General features: G+C 40.3%; 1 protein-coding gene across 1 annotated transcript in view; it reads right to left on the bottom strand.

Annotated features, from left to right (window-relative positions):
• Positions 1 to 3,531: 3,531 nt before the first annotated feature.
• nudt12 (nudix (nucleoside diphosphate linked moiety X)-type motif 12) overlaps positions 3,532 to 14,228 on the bottom strand; it is a 32,327-nt gene continuing 21,630 nt past the window's right edge. Inside the window, exon 7 of the mRNA XM_079827405.1 lies at positions 3,532 to 4,968. Within this exon, the coding sequence (XP_079683531.1) occupies positions 4,858 to 4,968 (111 nt within the window). The 3' untranslated portion in view covers positions 3,532 to 4,857. The remainder of the gene's footprint in view (positions 4,969 to 14,228) is intronic.

The raw sequence follows: 14,228 nt of genomic DNA, 5'->3' as shown, positions 1-14,228 counted from the left end.
ATTTTTATTGTGTTTTTCACTCTTTTATCTCACACTTCACAATTCAATTTACAATACAATTTGAATTGAGATAAAAAGTGGCAATCAGCTTTTTAAACTCTTGGATCTCACAAAAAAAGTCAGTTTTTATCATATTTAAGGCCTTATTTTAATGCATTTTTGTGACTTTGAAGAAACGTGATCCCCAATGGTGTTTATTTAAGACTCATTTTTCAAAGTGTGATTTCCCGCCCTGAAAAGTCATGGAAATTAACCCTTAAAGGAACACGCCGACTTTTGGGGACTTTATCTTGTTCCCCGTATCCTCAGAGTTAGATCAGTCCACACACACCACTCTCATCTCCGTGTCTGACACACACACCGCTAGCCTAGCTTAGCACAAAGAGTGGAGGTATACGGCTCCAGCTAGCCTAGCTTAGCACAAAGAGTGGAGGTATACGGCTCCAGCTAGCCTAGCTTACCACAAAGACTGGAGGTAAACAGCTCAAGCTAGCCTAGCTTAGAAAGACAGAACAAAGAGTGGAGGTAAACGGCTCCAGCTAGCCTAGCTTAGCACAAAGAGTGGAGGTAAACGGCTCCAGCTAGCCTAGCTTAGAACAAAGACTGGAGGTAAATAGCTCCAGCTAGCCTAGCTTAGAACAAAGACTGGAGGTAAATAGCTCCAGCTAACCGACTGCTCAATAAGTGACAAAATAACTATACTCTCATTCCTGCGTAATAATCAAGGAACTTTGAGTCGGCGCAATATTACACCGCGGCTGAAAATAGTCCCGGTCATCCCGTTGGTTATGTTGACTGAAGTTAGACTATTTTCAGGTGCTGTGTAATATCATTACGCCACTGCACTCATGGGGCGGCTCACAGCTCTTGATTATTACACAGGAATGAGAGTATAGTTCCTGCCATATCAGGATATGGATTATATATTGATATATTGTATTCCTGTTGTGCAGAAAAATATACTTGCACTCTTACACACCTCAGGTCGTTAGCGACCCTATACCGTTTTTACGAAAAATGAATGGGAAAACAGGCATTCTTTTATAATTTATTCTTTTTTTTCTTCCTATATTGTTTATAGATAATTGTTTGAGGAATGTGTTTGAGGGTTAATAAAAGCTCATCTAAAATGCAAATTTTTCTAGTCATGTGCTCATGCCAAGCTATTAACCCCTTAACTGTCACCGCCCCGCTGGCCGCTCTTTTTTTGATCGCCTTTTTTTCGTATCATACATTTTAGTAATTATCATAAATTAGGTCTCATTCAAAAGCTTACAAACTCAAAATTCATCCTGTGAAAACCATTTTGAAATTGAACGTTGCGTTACCATGGAAACAGTACTTTAAATTCTTCTAGATGGCTCCTCCCCTAGTGGGCGGCGTCATGTTTCGTATTAGCCTAGCTTAGCACAAAGAGTGGAGGTAAACGGCTCCAGCTAGCCTAGCTTAACACAAAGAGTGGAGGTAAACGGCTCCAGCTAGCCTAGCTTAACACAAAGAGTGGAGGTAAACGGCTCCAGCTAGCCTAGCTTAACACAAAGAGTGGAGGTAAACGGCTCCAGCTAGCCTAGCTTAACACAAAGAGTGGAGGTAAACGGCTCCAGCTAGCCTAGCTTAACACAAAGAGTGGAGGTAAACGGCTCCAGCTAGCCTAGCTTAACACAAAGAGTGGAGGTAAACGGCTCCAGCTAGCCTAGCTTAGCACAAAGAGTGGAGGTAAACGGCTCCAGCTAGCCTAGCTTAGCACAAAGAGTGGAGGTAAACGGGCTCCAGCTAGCCTAGCTTAACACAAAGAGTGGAGGTAAACGGCTCCAGCTAGCCTAGCTTAACACAAAGAGTGGAGGTAAACGGGCTCCAGCTAGCTTAGCTTAGCACAAAGAGTGGAGGTAAACGGGTTCCAGCTAGCCTAGCTTAGCACAAAGAGTGGAGGTATACGGCTCCAACTAGCCTAGCTTAGCACAAAGACTGGAGGTATACGGCTCCAGCTAGCCTAGCTTAGCACAAAGAGTGGAGGTAAACGGGCTCCAGCTAGCCTAGCTTAGCACAAAGACTGGAGGTATACGGCTCCAGCTAGCCTAGCTTAGCACAAAGACTGGAGGTATACGGCTCCAGCTAGCCTAGCTTAGCACAAAGACTGGAGGTATACGGCTCCAGCTAGCCTAGCTTAGCACAAAGAGTGGAGGTAAACGGGCTCCAGCTAGCCTAGCTTAGCACAAAGAGTGGAGGTATACGGCTCCAGCTAGCCTAGCTTAGCAAAAAGACTGGAGATATACGGCTCCAGCTAGCCTAGCTTAGCACAAAGACTGGAGGTATACGGCTCCAGCTAGCCTAGCTTACCACAAAGAGTGGAGGTAAACGGCTCCAGCTAGCCTAGCTTAGCACAAAGACTGGAGGTATACGGCTCCAGCTAGCCTAGCTTAGCACAAAGACTGGAGGTATACGGTTCCAGCTAGCCTAGCTTAGCACAAAGAGTAGAGGTAAACGGGCTCCAGCTAGCCTAGCTTAGCACAAAGAGTGGAGGTATACGGCTCCAGCTAGCCTAGCTTAGCAAAAAGACTGGAGGTAAACGGCTCCAGCTAGCCTAGCTTAGCACAAAGACTGGAGGTAAACGGCTCCAGCTAGCCTAGCTTAGCACAAAGAGTAGAGGTAAACGGGCTCCAGCTAGCCTAGCTTAGCACAAAGACTGGAGGTAAACGGCTCCAGCTAGCCTAGCTTAGCACAAAGACTGGAGGTATACGGCTCCAGCTAGCCTAGCTTAACACAAAGAGTGGAGGTAAACGGCTCCAGCTAGCTTAGCTTAGCACAAAGACTGGAGGTATACGGTTCCAGCTAGCCTAGCTTAGCACAAAGAGTAGAGGTAAACGGGCTCCAGCTAGCCTAGCTTAGCACAAAGAGTGGAGGTAAACGGCTCCAGCTAGCCCTACTTTAAATTCTTCTAGCTGGCTCCTCCCCCTAGTGGGCGGTGTCATGTTTCGTATTACAAAATGTATTTTAACTACTTTATAATCAAAATCTTTTCTAATCTTGACAAAACACATATCGTCAGAAAGTTCTGAGTCTCAAGGGTCCATATTTGGTGACCGTTTTGTGATGGAAGTGACATTTGGACAGAAAGTTACAGGAAAATGCATTAAAAAAAACAATCAATGGAATTTGAATGACACCCGGTGGCTGTTTGTGGTACAGCGCCTAAACAACATCTCATGGGAACTTTAATTTTTGTGAAATCAACTTCAAATTTGGAACACAACTTGGTTAGACATATGGCTTTGATTTTATAGTAATTTTAGAGTAAAACATTTTTGTAAAATATATATTTTATATAAAATAAAACATATTTAGTACAGTATTTTTATTTACAGTAAATTTAAACTTCCATAACTTTTTCATACTTTCATATTTTGAATTGCTTTCACTTCAGCAATAATCTGCCGAGTGTCTGCTTTAAAACAAGACCTTAGCTCTATATTCCAACGCATTCTGGAATTACAGCCCTTTAAGCTTGGATGCATTTTCATGACTATTCTCAAAAAGGGTTTTAAATCTTTTATTGGGTAGAAATTGAGAGTAAAAATATATTTTTTTAATCCATATCCAGTAAAAACTCACATCTTTGAAAATGTGGTTGAGAATCATTTCAGAAACATGATTTCTGCCTCTAAATAACGAGAGAAATGTGATAAATATGTTTCACAGTGACAGTATTGTGTAATATCACAGTCATGCTTCCTGTTTGTCTAAATCATGTGTGACGCTGCATGAGCGTTAAAATACAGTGTTTCCCACAGATTAGAAACCAATTTGTGGATGGTGGGTTTATGGGGTATCGATTTCGATCTTTATTCAGTATCAATTCATATGTATATACTCTACTGTACATAAAAGGAAAAATAAGTTTGCCTGTTTAGCACCATTTTAAACTTTTCTTGGGTTAAATTATATCAGCTCACATTCATTCATATTCACTTGTGTGTGCTTTTATAATTATCATTAAAAATATTAGGATGTAAGTTATTAACTTTTTAAAATTTCACATTTAAAGAAATCTAGTGTTTGATCATGTCTAAATATTTATTCAAATGCAAAACCTAAAAATAAGTAAGCAGTTATGATCTGCAATACTAGACTAGATACATGTATATTTATTAAAGAGCCATAAAGCACCTATAGTGGATAAACCACGGCTTTACAAATGAACAATATTATTCCAGCCACAAAATGACTCTAATTTGCATTGGAATTCTCTATTTTAACCTTAATTACTGCACTAATTGAAATATAAATAATAAAACATATTTTAAGTGGTCATTAATGGACCATAATTATTGCACAAATAGTAGGCCTATTTAGTACCAAAAGATATCCTCAAAATATTAAACAAATATTATTAAACTAAAATATAGAACATTTATTTAACGCTATACGAAACGCTATTTATTGTTTGAATTTCGTATTCAATTTTAAAAGCTTAGACTTTCATACCAAAAGCAGGTTTTGCAGTTTGGCATGAGATTTTAAAAAAAGTTAATAAATAACGATGCGCAATATGTGGCGGCCGGTGTTGATTCTGTGGCGCACAACCACAAATTAGTCTATGTGTGGGAAACACAGCTGTGAATGTCCATGTTTGACGTCTCATGGTTTAAGGATTGTGTCGACTGGAGAAGTTTATTTTGTATCGCACTCTTCAAAATGCATGTGTTTCAAATCAACAGAACATGTGTTTCAATGTGACGCAGAAATGATTACAGTATAAGGAGATGACACTTGTATGATCTCTAAAGCCGATTGGTTGAGTGTAAAGCTTCACAATGATCAGTTTGATGATTATATCTGTTGATGTCCAGCATGAAGAGGTCAGAGGTTAGCGTTGAAGCCGGTCCAGTGTTTGAGCAGGAGGTGGGCGATGGCTTGCCTGGGTGGCATGCTGAAAACCGCACGCTTGTCTTTCACCAGAGCGTCGATGACCTGAGGGAGGAGAAGAGCGTTAGAAGAGAAGAGCGTTAGAAGAGAAGAGCGTTAGAAACAGGGTTCCTGCAGGTTCACCAAGTCAAATTTAAAGAGCACCTATCATGGCATTTAAAATCTTCCAAATATTGTTTTAGAAGTCCCCAACAACAGTTTTGCATGCATGCAATGACAAAAAAGACTTTAGTTTTCTTATAATATGCATTTATTTTGACCTGTTTTGACAGCGATTCTCAAATGATTCCTTTAGTGATTCACTTTTCAAAACCCCGCCTTTACGTGATGCTAATCTGCTGTGATTGGTCCGATGACCCAGTCAGTTGTGATTGGTATAGTCTGAGCAGATATTTTCGGAAACGGAACGCCCATCAAAGTCTTATAGTGACAGTAATTTGTTAATATGTGTCAGGAGTTATGAATATGAAAACTGCGTCGGTACCGTTTGATTGTAATATGAGCCTCAGCTGCTCTCATTCATAAAAAACTCCTCTATTCTCCTGACGAAGACTCGCGACAAATCAACATCCCTCAGGGCTTTTAGTTCAAAAGTGTGCAGATGAGGAGACATATTGATAGATTCTCATATGTCTATGTCAAATTTCTAAACAGAGGAGTATTTTTTATTCAATACTTCCTCAAAATGCGCAGATGTAGCCTAATCATGAGCGATGGAGACTCTTATGTGTTGTTTTCAATTCATCCTGGCAGCCGGAGGGCGCTCTGTGCACATGTTGTCCATATACAGACAGACGAAGAAGAACCATGTGCCATAATAGAAGTCCATAATAAAAGCTTCCTGAGATCGCAAAACATGCAAATAGAGACATTTGAAGATTAATAAACACTCAATCGGGACGATGTATGGTTTGTCTTCAAGCCACTTAGTCTTCAAATGCTCATCCTTGGGCAGATGAAAGAAGTTTGCCTTTGAGTCGAACTTCAGAACACAGGGTCTCGTCTCCATGATGTTTTCTAGTTTTCACTGGCGTCTCGTGGCCATGATGTTTTCTAGTTTTCACTGGCGTCTCGTGGCCATGATGTTTTCTAGTTTTCACTGGCGTCTCGTGGCCATGATGTTTTCTAGTTTTCACTGGCGTCTCGTGGCCATGATGTTTTCTAGTTTTCACTGGCGTCTCGTGGCCATGATGTTTTCTAGTTTTCACTGGCGTCTCGTCTCCATGATGTTTTCTAGTTTTCACTGGCGTCTCGTGGCCATGATGTTTTCTAGTTTTCACTGGCGTCTCGTGGCCATGATGTTTTCTAGTTTTCACTGGCGTCTCGTGGCCATGATGTTTTCTAGTTTTCACTGGCGTCTCGTGGCCATAATGTTTTCTAGTTTTCACTGGCGTCTCGTCTCCATGATGTTTTCTAGTTTTCACTGGCGTCTCGTGGCCATGATGTTTTCTAGTTTTCACTGGCGTCTCGTGGCCATGATGTTTTCTAGTTTTCACTGGCGTCTCGTCTCCATGATGTTTTCTAGTTTTCACTGGCGTCTCGTCTCCATGATGTTTTCTAGTTTTCACTGGCGTCTCGTCTCCATGATGTTTTCTAGTGTTCACTGGCGTCTCGTGGCCATGATGTTTTCTAGTGTTCACTGGCGTCTCGTCTCCATGATGTTTTCTAGTGTTCACTGGCGTCTCGTGGCCATGATGTTTTCTAGTGTTCACTGGCGTCTCGTCTTCATGATGTTTTCTAGTTTTCACTGGCGTCTCGTCTCCATGATGTTTTCTAGTTTTCACTGGCGTCTCGTGGCCATGATGTTTTCTAGTTTTCACTGTCGTCTCGTCTCCATGATGTTTTCTAGTTTTCACTGGCGTCTCGTCTCCATGATGTTTTCTAGTGTTCACTGGCGTCTCGTCTCCATGATGTTTTCTAGTGTTCACTGGCGTCTCGTCTCCATGATGTTTTCTGGTGTTCACTGGCGTCTCGTCTCCATGATGTTTTCTAGTGTTCACTGGCGTCTCGTCTCCATGATGTTTTCTAGTGTTCACTGGCGTCTCGTCTCCATGATGTTTTCTGGTGTTCACTGGCGTCTCGTCTCCATGATGTTTTCTAGTTTTCACTGGCGTCTCGTCTCCATGATGTTTTCTAGTGTTCACTGGCGTCTCGTGGCCATGATGTTTTCTAGTTTTCACTGGCGTCTCGTCTCCATGATGTTTTCTAGTGTTCACTGGCGTCTCGTCTCCATGATGTTTTCTAGTTTTCACTGGCGTCTCGTCTCCATGATGTTTTCTAGTGTTCACTGGCGTCTCGTCTCCATGATGTTTTCTAGTTTTCACTGGCGTCTCGTCTCCATGATGTTTTCTAGTGTTCACTGGCGTCTCGTGGCCATGATGTTTTCTAGTGTTCACTGGCGTCTCGTCTCCATGATGTTTTCTAGTGTTCACTGGCGTCTCGTGGCCATGATGTTTTCTAGTGTTCACTGGCGTCTCGTCTCCATGATGTTTTCTAGTTTTCACTGGCGTCTCGTCTCCATGATGTTTTCTAGTGTTCACTGGCGTCTCGTGGCCATGATGTTTTCTAGTGTTCACTGGCGTCTCGTCTCCATGATGTTTTCTAGTTTTCACTGTCGTCTCGTCTCCATGATGTTTTCTAGTTTTCACTGGCGTCTCGTCTCCATGATGTTTTCTAGTTTTCACTGGCGTCTCGTCTCCATGATGTTTTCTAGTGTTCACTGGCGTCTCGTCTCCATGATGTTTTCTAGTTTTCACTGGCGTCTCGTCTCCATGATGTTTTCTAGTGTTCACTGGCGTCTCGTGGCCATGATGTTTTCTAGTGTTCACTGGCGTCTCGTCTCCATGATGTTTTCTAGTGTTCACTGGCGTCTCGTGGCCATGATGTTTTCTAGTGTTCACTGGCGTCTCGTCTCCATGATGTTTTCTAGTTTTCACTGGCGTCTCGTCTCCATGATGTTTTCTAGTGTTCACTGGCGTCTCGTGGCCATGATGTTTTCTAGTGTTCACTGGCGTCTCGTCTCCATGATGTTTTCTAGTTTTCACTGGCGTCTCGTCTCCATGATGTTTTCTAGTGTTCACTGGCGTCTCGTCTCCATGATGTTTTCTAGTGTTCACTGGCGTCTCGTCTCCATGATGTTTTCTAGTTTTCACTGTCGTCTCGTCTCCATGATGTTTTCTAGTTTTCACTGGCGTCTCGTCTCCATGATGTTTTCTAGTGTTCACTGGCGTCTCGTCTCCATGATGTTTTCTAGTGTTCACTGGCGTCTCGTCTCCATGATGTTTTCTAGTTTTCACTGGCGTCTCGTCTCCATGATGTTTTCTAGTGTTCACTGGCGTCTCGTCTCCATGATGTTTTCTAGTTTTCACTGTCGTCTCGTCTCCATGATGTTTTCTAGTTTTCACTGGCGTCTCGTCTCCATGATGTTTTCTAGTGTTCACTGGCGTCTCGTGGCCATGATGTTTTCTAGTTTTCACTGTCGTCTCGTCTCCATGATGTTTTCTAGTTTTCACTGGCGTCTCGTCTCCATGATGTTTTCTAGTGTTCACTGGCGTCTCGTCTCCATGATGTTTTCTAGTGTTCACTGGCGTCTCGTCTCCATGATGTTTTCTGGTGTTCACTGGCGTCTCGTCTCCATGATGTTTTCTAGTTTTCACTGGCGTCTCGTCTCCATGATGTTTTCTAGTGTTCACTGGCGTCTCGTGGCCATGATGTTTTCTAGTTTTCACTGGCGTCTCGTCTCCATGATGTTTTCTAGTTTTCACTGGCGTCTCGTCTCCATGATGTTTTCTAGTGTTCACTGGCGTCTCGTCTCCATGATGTTTTCTAGTGTTCACTGGCGTCTCGTCTCCATGATGTTTTCTAGTTTTCACTGGCGTCTCGTCTCCATGATGTTTTCTAGTGTTCACTGGCGTCTCGTCTCCATGATGTTTTCTAGTTTTCACTGGCGTCTCGTCTCCATGATGTTTTCTAGTGTTCACTGGCGTCTCGTGGCCATGATGTTTTCTAGTGTTCACTGGCGTCTCGTCTCCATGATGTTTTCTAGTGTTCACTGGCGTCTCGTGGCCATGATGTTTTCTAGTGTTCACTGGCGTCTCGTCTCCATGATGTTTTCTAGTTTTCACTGGCGTCTCGTCTCCATGATGTTTTCTAGTGTTCACTGGCGTCTCGTGGCCATGATGTTTTCTAGTGTTCACTGGCGTCTCGTCTCCATGATGTTTTCTAGTTTTCACTGGCGTCTCGTCTCCATGATGTTTTCTAGTTTTCACTGGCGTCTCGTCTTCATGATGTTTTCTAGTGTTCACTGGCGTCTCCTCGTCATGATGTTTTCTAGTGTTCACTGGCGTCTCGTCTTCATGATGTTTTCTAGTTTTCACTGGCGTCTCGTGGCCATGATGTTTTCTAGTGTTCACTGGCGTCTCGTCTTCATGATGTTTTCTAGTGTTCACTGGCGTCTCGTCTTCATGATGTTTTCTAGTGTTCACTGGCGTCTCGTCTTCATGATGTTTTCTAGTTTTCACTGGCGTCTCGTGGCCATGATGTTTTCTAGTTTTCACTGGCGTCTCGTGGCCATGATGTTTTCTAGTGTTCACTGGCGTCTCGTCTTCATGATGTTTTCTAGTGTTCACTGGCGTCTCGTCTTCATGATGTTTTCTAGTGTTCACTGGCGTCTCGTCTCCATGATGTTTTCTAGTGTTCACTGGCGTCTCGTGGCCATGATGTTTTCTAGTTTTCACTGGCGTCTCGTGGCCATGATGTTTTCTAGTTTTCACTGGCGTCTCGTGGCCATGATGTTTTCTAGTTTTCACTGGCGTCTCGTCTCCATGATGTTTTCTAGTGTTCACTGGCGTCTCGTCTCCATGATGTTTTCTAGTTTTCACTGGCGTCTCGTCTCCATGATGTTTTCTAGTGTTCACTGGCGTCTCGTGGCCATGATGTTTTCTAGTTTTCACTGGCGTCTCGTCTCCATGATGTTTTCTAGTTTTCACTGGCGTCTCGTCTCCATGATGTTTTCTAGTTTTCACTGGCGTCTCGTGGCCATGATGTTTTCTAGTTTTCACTGGCGTCTCGTCTCCATGATGTTTTCTAGTTTTCACTGGCGTCTCGTCTCCATGATGTTTTCTAGTTTTCACTGGCGTCTCGTGGCCATGATGTTTTCTAGTTTTCACTGGCGTCTCGTGGCCATGATGTTTTCTAGTTTTCACTGGCGTCTCGTCTCCATGATGTTTTCTAGTTTTCACTGGCGTCTCGTCTCCATGATGTTTTCTAGTTTTCACTGGCGTCTCGTCTCCATGATGTTTTCTAGTTTTCACTGGCGTCTCGTGGCCATGATGTTTTCTAGTTTTCACTGGCGTCTCGTCTCCATGATGTTTTCTAGTTTTCACTGGCGTCTTGGAGCGCAATAAGTGGGCGTATCGTATTCAAATAACTTGACAAGTTGACGTCATCTAGTCAGAGAAAAAGCTTCGGTCTTCTAACGATTCTTAAAAATGACTCAGAGTCGACTCTTACTTTTGAAAGAAAATAACTATATATACGGTGCACTGTCATATTTCAAACTTTGCAGGATGTTTTTGTTCACGTAGATCTTACACACTACATGAAAGGTACATTTCAAAATTCCATGATAGGTGCTCTTTAAGACTTTTTAAGACCATTACGAATGAAATTTAAGACCTATAAAGGAACTGCAGTCATTCGATAAACTTGCACTTCCCCATAGCTCAATCCCACCAGGATATTTTTTGGGTGATTTTTGAGATCAAAAGGACTGAATGTGTGGTGAATTGTCCAGAAATATTTTCACAATAGTCACACATGACAATAGAATAAACAAAATGCATAAATCTTGTTTATTTTGGTATCTTGACATTATTTTGCAGTGAAATTACGAATTATGCAGGATCTCAAAAAAAATGCATTGATGATTTTTCGTTGTATTTAGTAATCGCGGAAATGCGGAACTATTATCTGAAGTTTGATGTGTCTGTGGTACAATCCGAAAGAGACTCGCGCCAATAACACGAAAGCTGATTGGCTGCAATACAAGATGCATGTTGGTCTCATTTGTAGTCAGCAATTTATATTTGGACTAGCGAAAGAAAGAACTACAACACCCAGAATTAAAAAACAAAACAAAAAAACATTCTAAAGCGCTTTGGGAGCCTTTCAATGAGCATTAGAGGTAGCGTAACATGGACGTTTAAAATGATTTAAGACCTAGAACTCAATACTTCTGCGAATTTAAGACTTTTTAAGGCCTAAAATTTTTATTTTGAAATTCTAGACTTTTTAAGAGCCTGTGGAAACCCTGTAGAAGCAGGACTGATGGTGCGGAGAGTAGGGATGGCTCGATAACACAATTTTGTCTTTGGTACGGAACCACAATCTAATACCGAAGTACCGATATTAAATCCATACCATACAGGGTCGGAATTTTGGCGCGGGTATTGCGCATAATTTTACTCTCTCGCAAGTTTGGGGTTTTATGCAAATGTTTATTATTAAATTAATCAACAAAGATTAATCACATCAAATCAGGCATTTGTTAACTATTTTGTAAGAAGTAATTTCAGCAATACTGCTCCTTCTCTAGCTCTCAAAATTAGCAAATTGCTTCTGTCTTTAAAAGACTTTGCACACACACTAAAGCATCTGCGCGCTCAGATTCAACACTTTCACGTCGTTTCAGGAGAGCTGACGGAAATCACTTGCTCACGTCTTTTTAACCCTCTGGTGCTCTTCGGTCATTTCTGACCGGAAAACGTTCTGTTTTGAAATGTTAAAAATCAACGTTTGAGTCCCTTGGAGTCAGATAGACCCCAAACTTTTACAGAGCGATTGCATAAGGAAATATAATTTTTTTACATGGAAAACTATCTATAATTTTTTTTATTTACTTCTCAACTATACATTTATGCTGTGTTTTTGTGGGTATTTGGTAGTTTTTTACCTATTTACTGCACAAATACTTAACTATGTCATAAATTGGCTCATTAAAAATTATTTTTTAATGAAAAAATCACTTGAATGATGATCTTAAATAAATATAAATAGTTTTTGGACATTGCTCTATGTGTTAAGGATAGAATACCGCCATCTGTAGGTTTGTGGAAAAACTTTAGGAATTATAGTTAGAGAAAGAGAGAGTGCAATGACCACATTATCCACTAGAGGTCCAGAGGGAAGCAGAAGTTAAGCTGCCTTTCATCTTTCTTTTATTTGCCCTTTTCCCTCTTTCTCATGATTGTTGCATTTGTGCTCTAGTATTTGTCCTTCATTTATGTATGAAAATCTTTCAGATTTATGCCAGTTTTGTTGATTTTATTTGCCAATTTCACTAAAAATACTCTCTGTTGCAGTCACACATGTGTGTGTTTGTGTGTGTGTGTGTGTGTGTGTGTATGAGATAGAAAGTTTGTTCTACTTTGTGTTTATGCTCTAGGACCAGACCTTGATATAAATGTAGACATTTTCAGATTTATACTGGATTTAGTTAAAAAAAATTTTACACTTCCCCATTCATTTTCAATGTGGGGTCAATCTGACCCCGAGGGACTTAAACAGTAATTTTTTTTTTACACACCTTTAGAACAACCAAATCAAGCCCAGATTTTTTGTGCATGTTTAGATGAGAGACAGAGTCTCATGGCCCTGAGATGAAGGGAACACTTTTTTAAAAATGGAGGAAGGGACAATTAAGGGTTAATCGAAATTATATGAAACTTGGTGACTTTTCTAGCATTAGGTATGTAAACACACAAAAATTGAGGGCATGATTCGAGCATGCTGATTGGTCATAAAAAAATACTCCAAATACTAAATAATAATAGATGAATAGTGAAGTCTGTAGTTTGAGAGGATATGTTATTTATAAGGAATATACTTATATTTTAAAAAAATTACTTTTTTTTAAAAGTCACAGCTTGTGGGGTAAAACGCCCCCCAGAGGGCATAGTTTCTCTCTATCATAATTACTTTAATAACATATTTCTGTCTATCAAATCCTTTGTTTTACACTTAATGCAGTATAACTAGGTGGTAAAATCTAAATATTTGAACAAAATAAAATAAAAAATGACCTCAAGTGAGCATTAGGCTAGCTTGATAGCACAGTTAGCTCACTGATGGAAGGTGGTTAGGTGACCCACTGATAAAACACAGTGGCTTTTAATGCATTTATTGAATATATTTCACTACATAAATATACAAATATATAAGTTTAATATTTATTTATGTATTTATTTATTTATTACAACATATTTGTTTGCATGACTTAGTTATATGTATAAATTTAAATGTAAAAAAATTGGATATGTTGGACATTCCTCAAATAAATATTAATATATAGGCCTATACATGTTGATACATTACTTGCCTTTTACTTTTAGAGATTAAAAATTAGTCTGTTCCTTTTGCTGTTGATCTATGAAGCAAATTGGTTGGTAAGAACCACCGCTGGGACAAAACGCCCCCTTTGTACAAAATATTTCCAGTCAAAATACTAATTAATTATGAAGGCTGAGCAATTTTAATATTTGGTGAATAACTCCTGCCATAGTCACTCAAAACCGGGATGGCTATTCTAGTCACATTTATGTTTTGTTCCACTGTAATGTCACATTTTCCTTAAGGGGGGCGTTTTCCCCCACTCTACCCTAATTAGTTTTGGGCGTGCTGAGAGAGAATCAACTTCTGTATTCATTTTGTTCCTCTATGGCACCACATTTGCCGGTTTCGCGTCAGTTTGAGTAAGCGCAATGCCATCTAGTGGTCAGGGTTCCCACTCTTTTCATGAACACCAGATTCAAGGACTTTCAAGGACTTTTTAAAGCACCTTATTTTTAAATAAGCACAATAAATATGATCAAGGTGGGTGTGTTATTGCCAATATATCAAATACCTACTGTACCTGTGTCTATCATTAATGCAGTAACGCTAAGGCATAAACTGACAACTACAATACAATTTCCAATGAGGACAAATTTCCAATTTTATAAAATCCAAAGAGGAAAGAGGCTGATGTACAAGAGCGAGCGAGTTCTAACGAGAGATCGCTCTTATTCCTGCTTTTAACATTTATTTCACACTAGTTTTAGTTTTCTTTTTTATAAATCATTACTTAATTAAAACATCAAAATATAGAGATAATGTTGTATACATGAATTTTCCAATTAAATGAAAAGATATGGACATGTTAATTGTTAGGCATTAAAAATATGCAACATTATTTATTAAATCACCTGTACATTTTTTTTTTAAATCAATTTGAAGGCTTTTAAGACCTGCATATATTATATTTAATA

The sequence above is a fragment of the Gobio gobio genome (assembly GCF_949357685.1).
Source record: "Gobio gobio genome assembly, chromosome: 10".
NCBI classification, from domain to species: Eukaryota; Metazoa; Chordata; class Actinopteri; order Cypriniformes; family Gobionidae; genus Gobio; species Gobio gobio.
The sequence above is the reverse complement of the archived record's forward strand: the minus strand, read 5'-3'. Positions and strand labels throughout refer to the sequence as shown.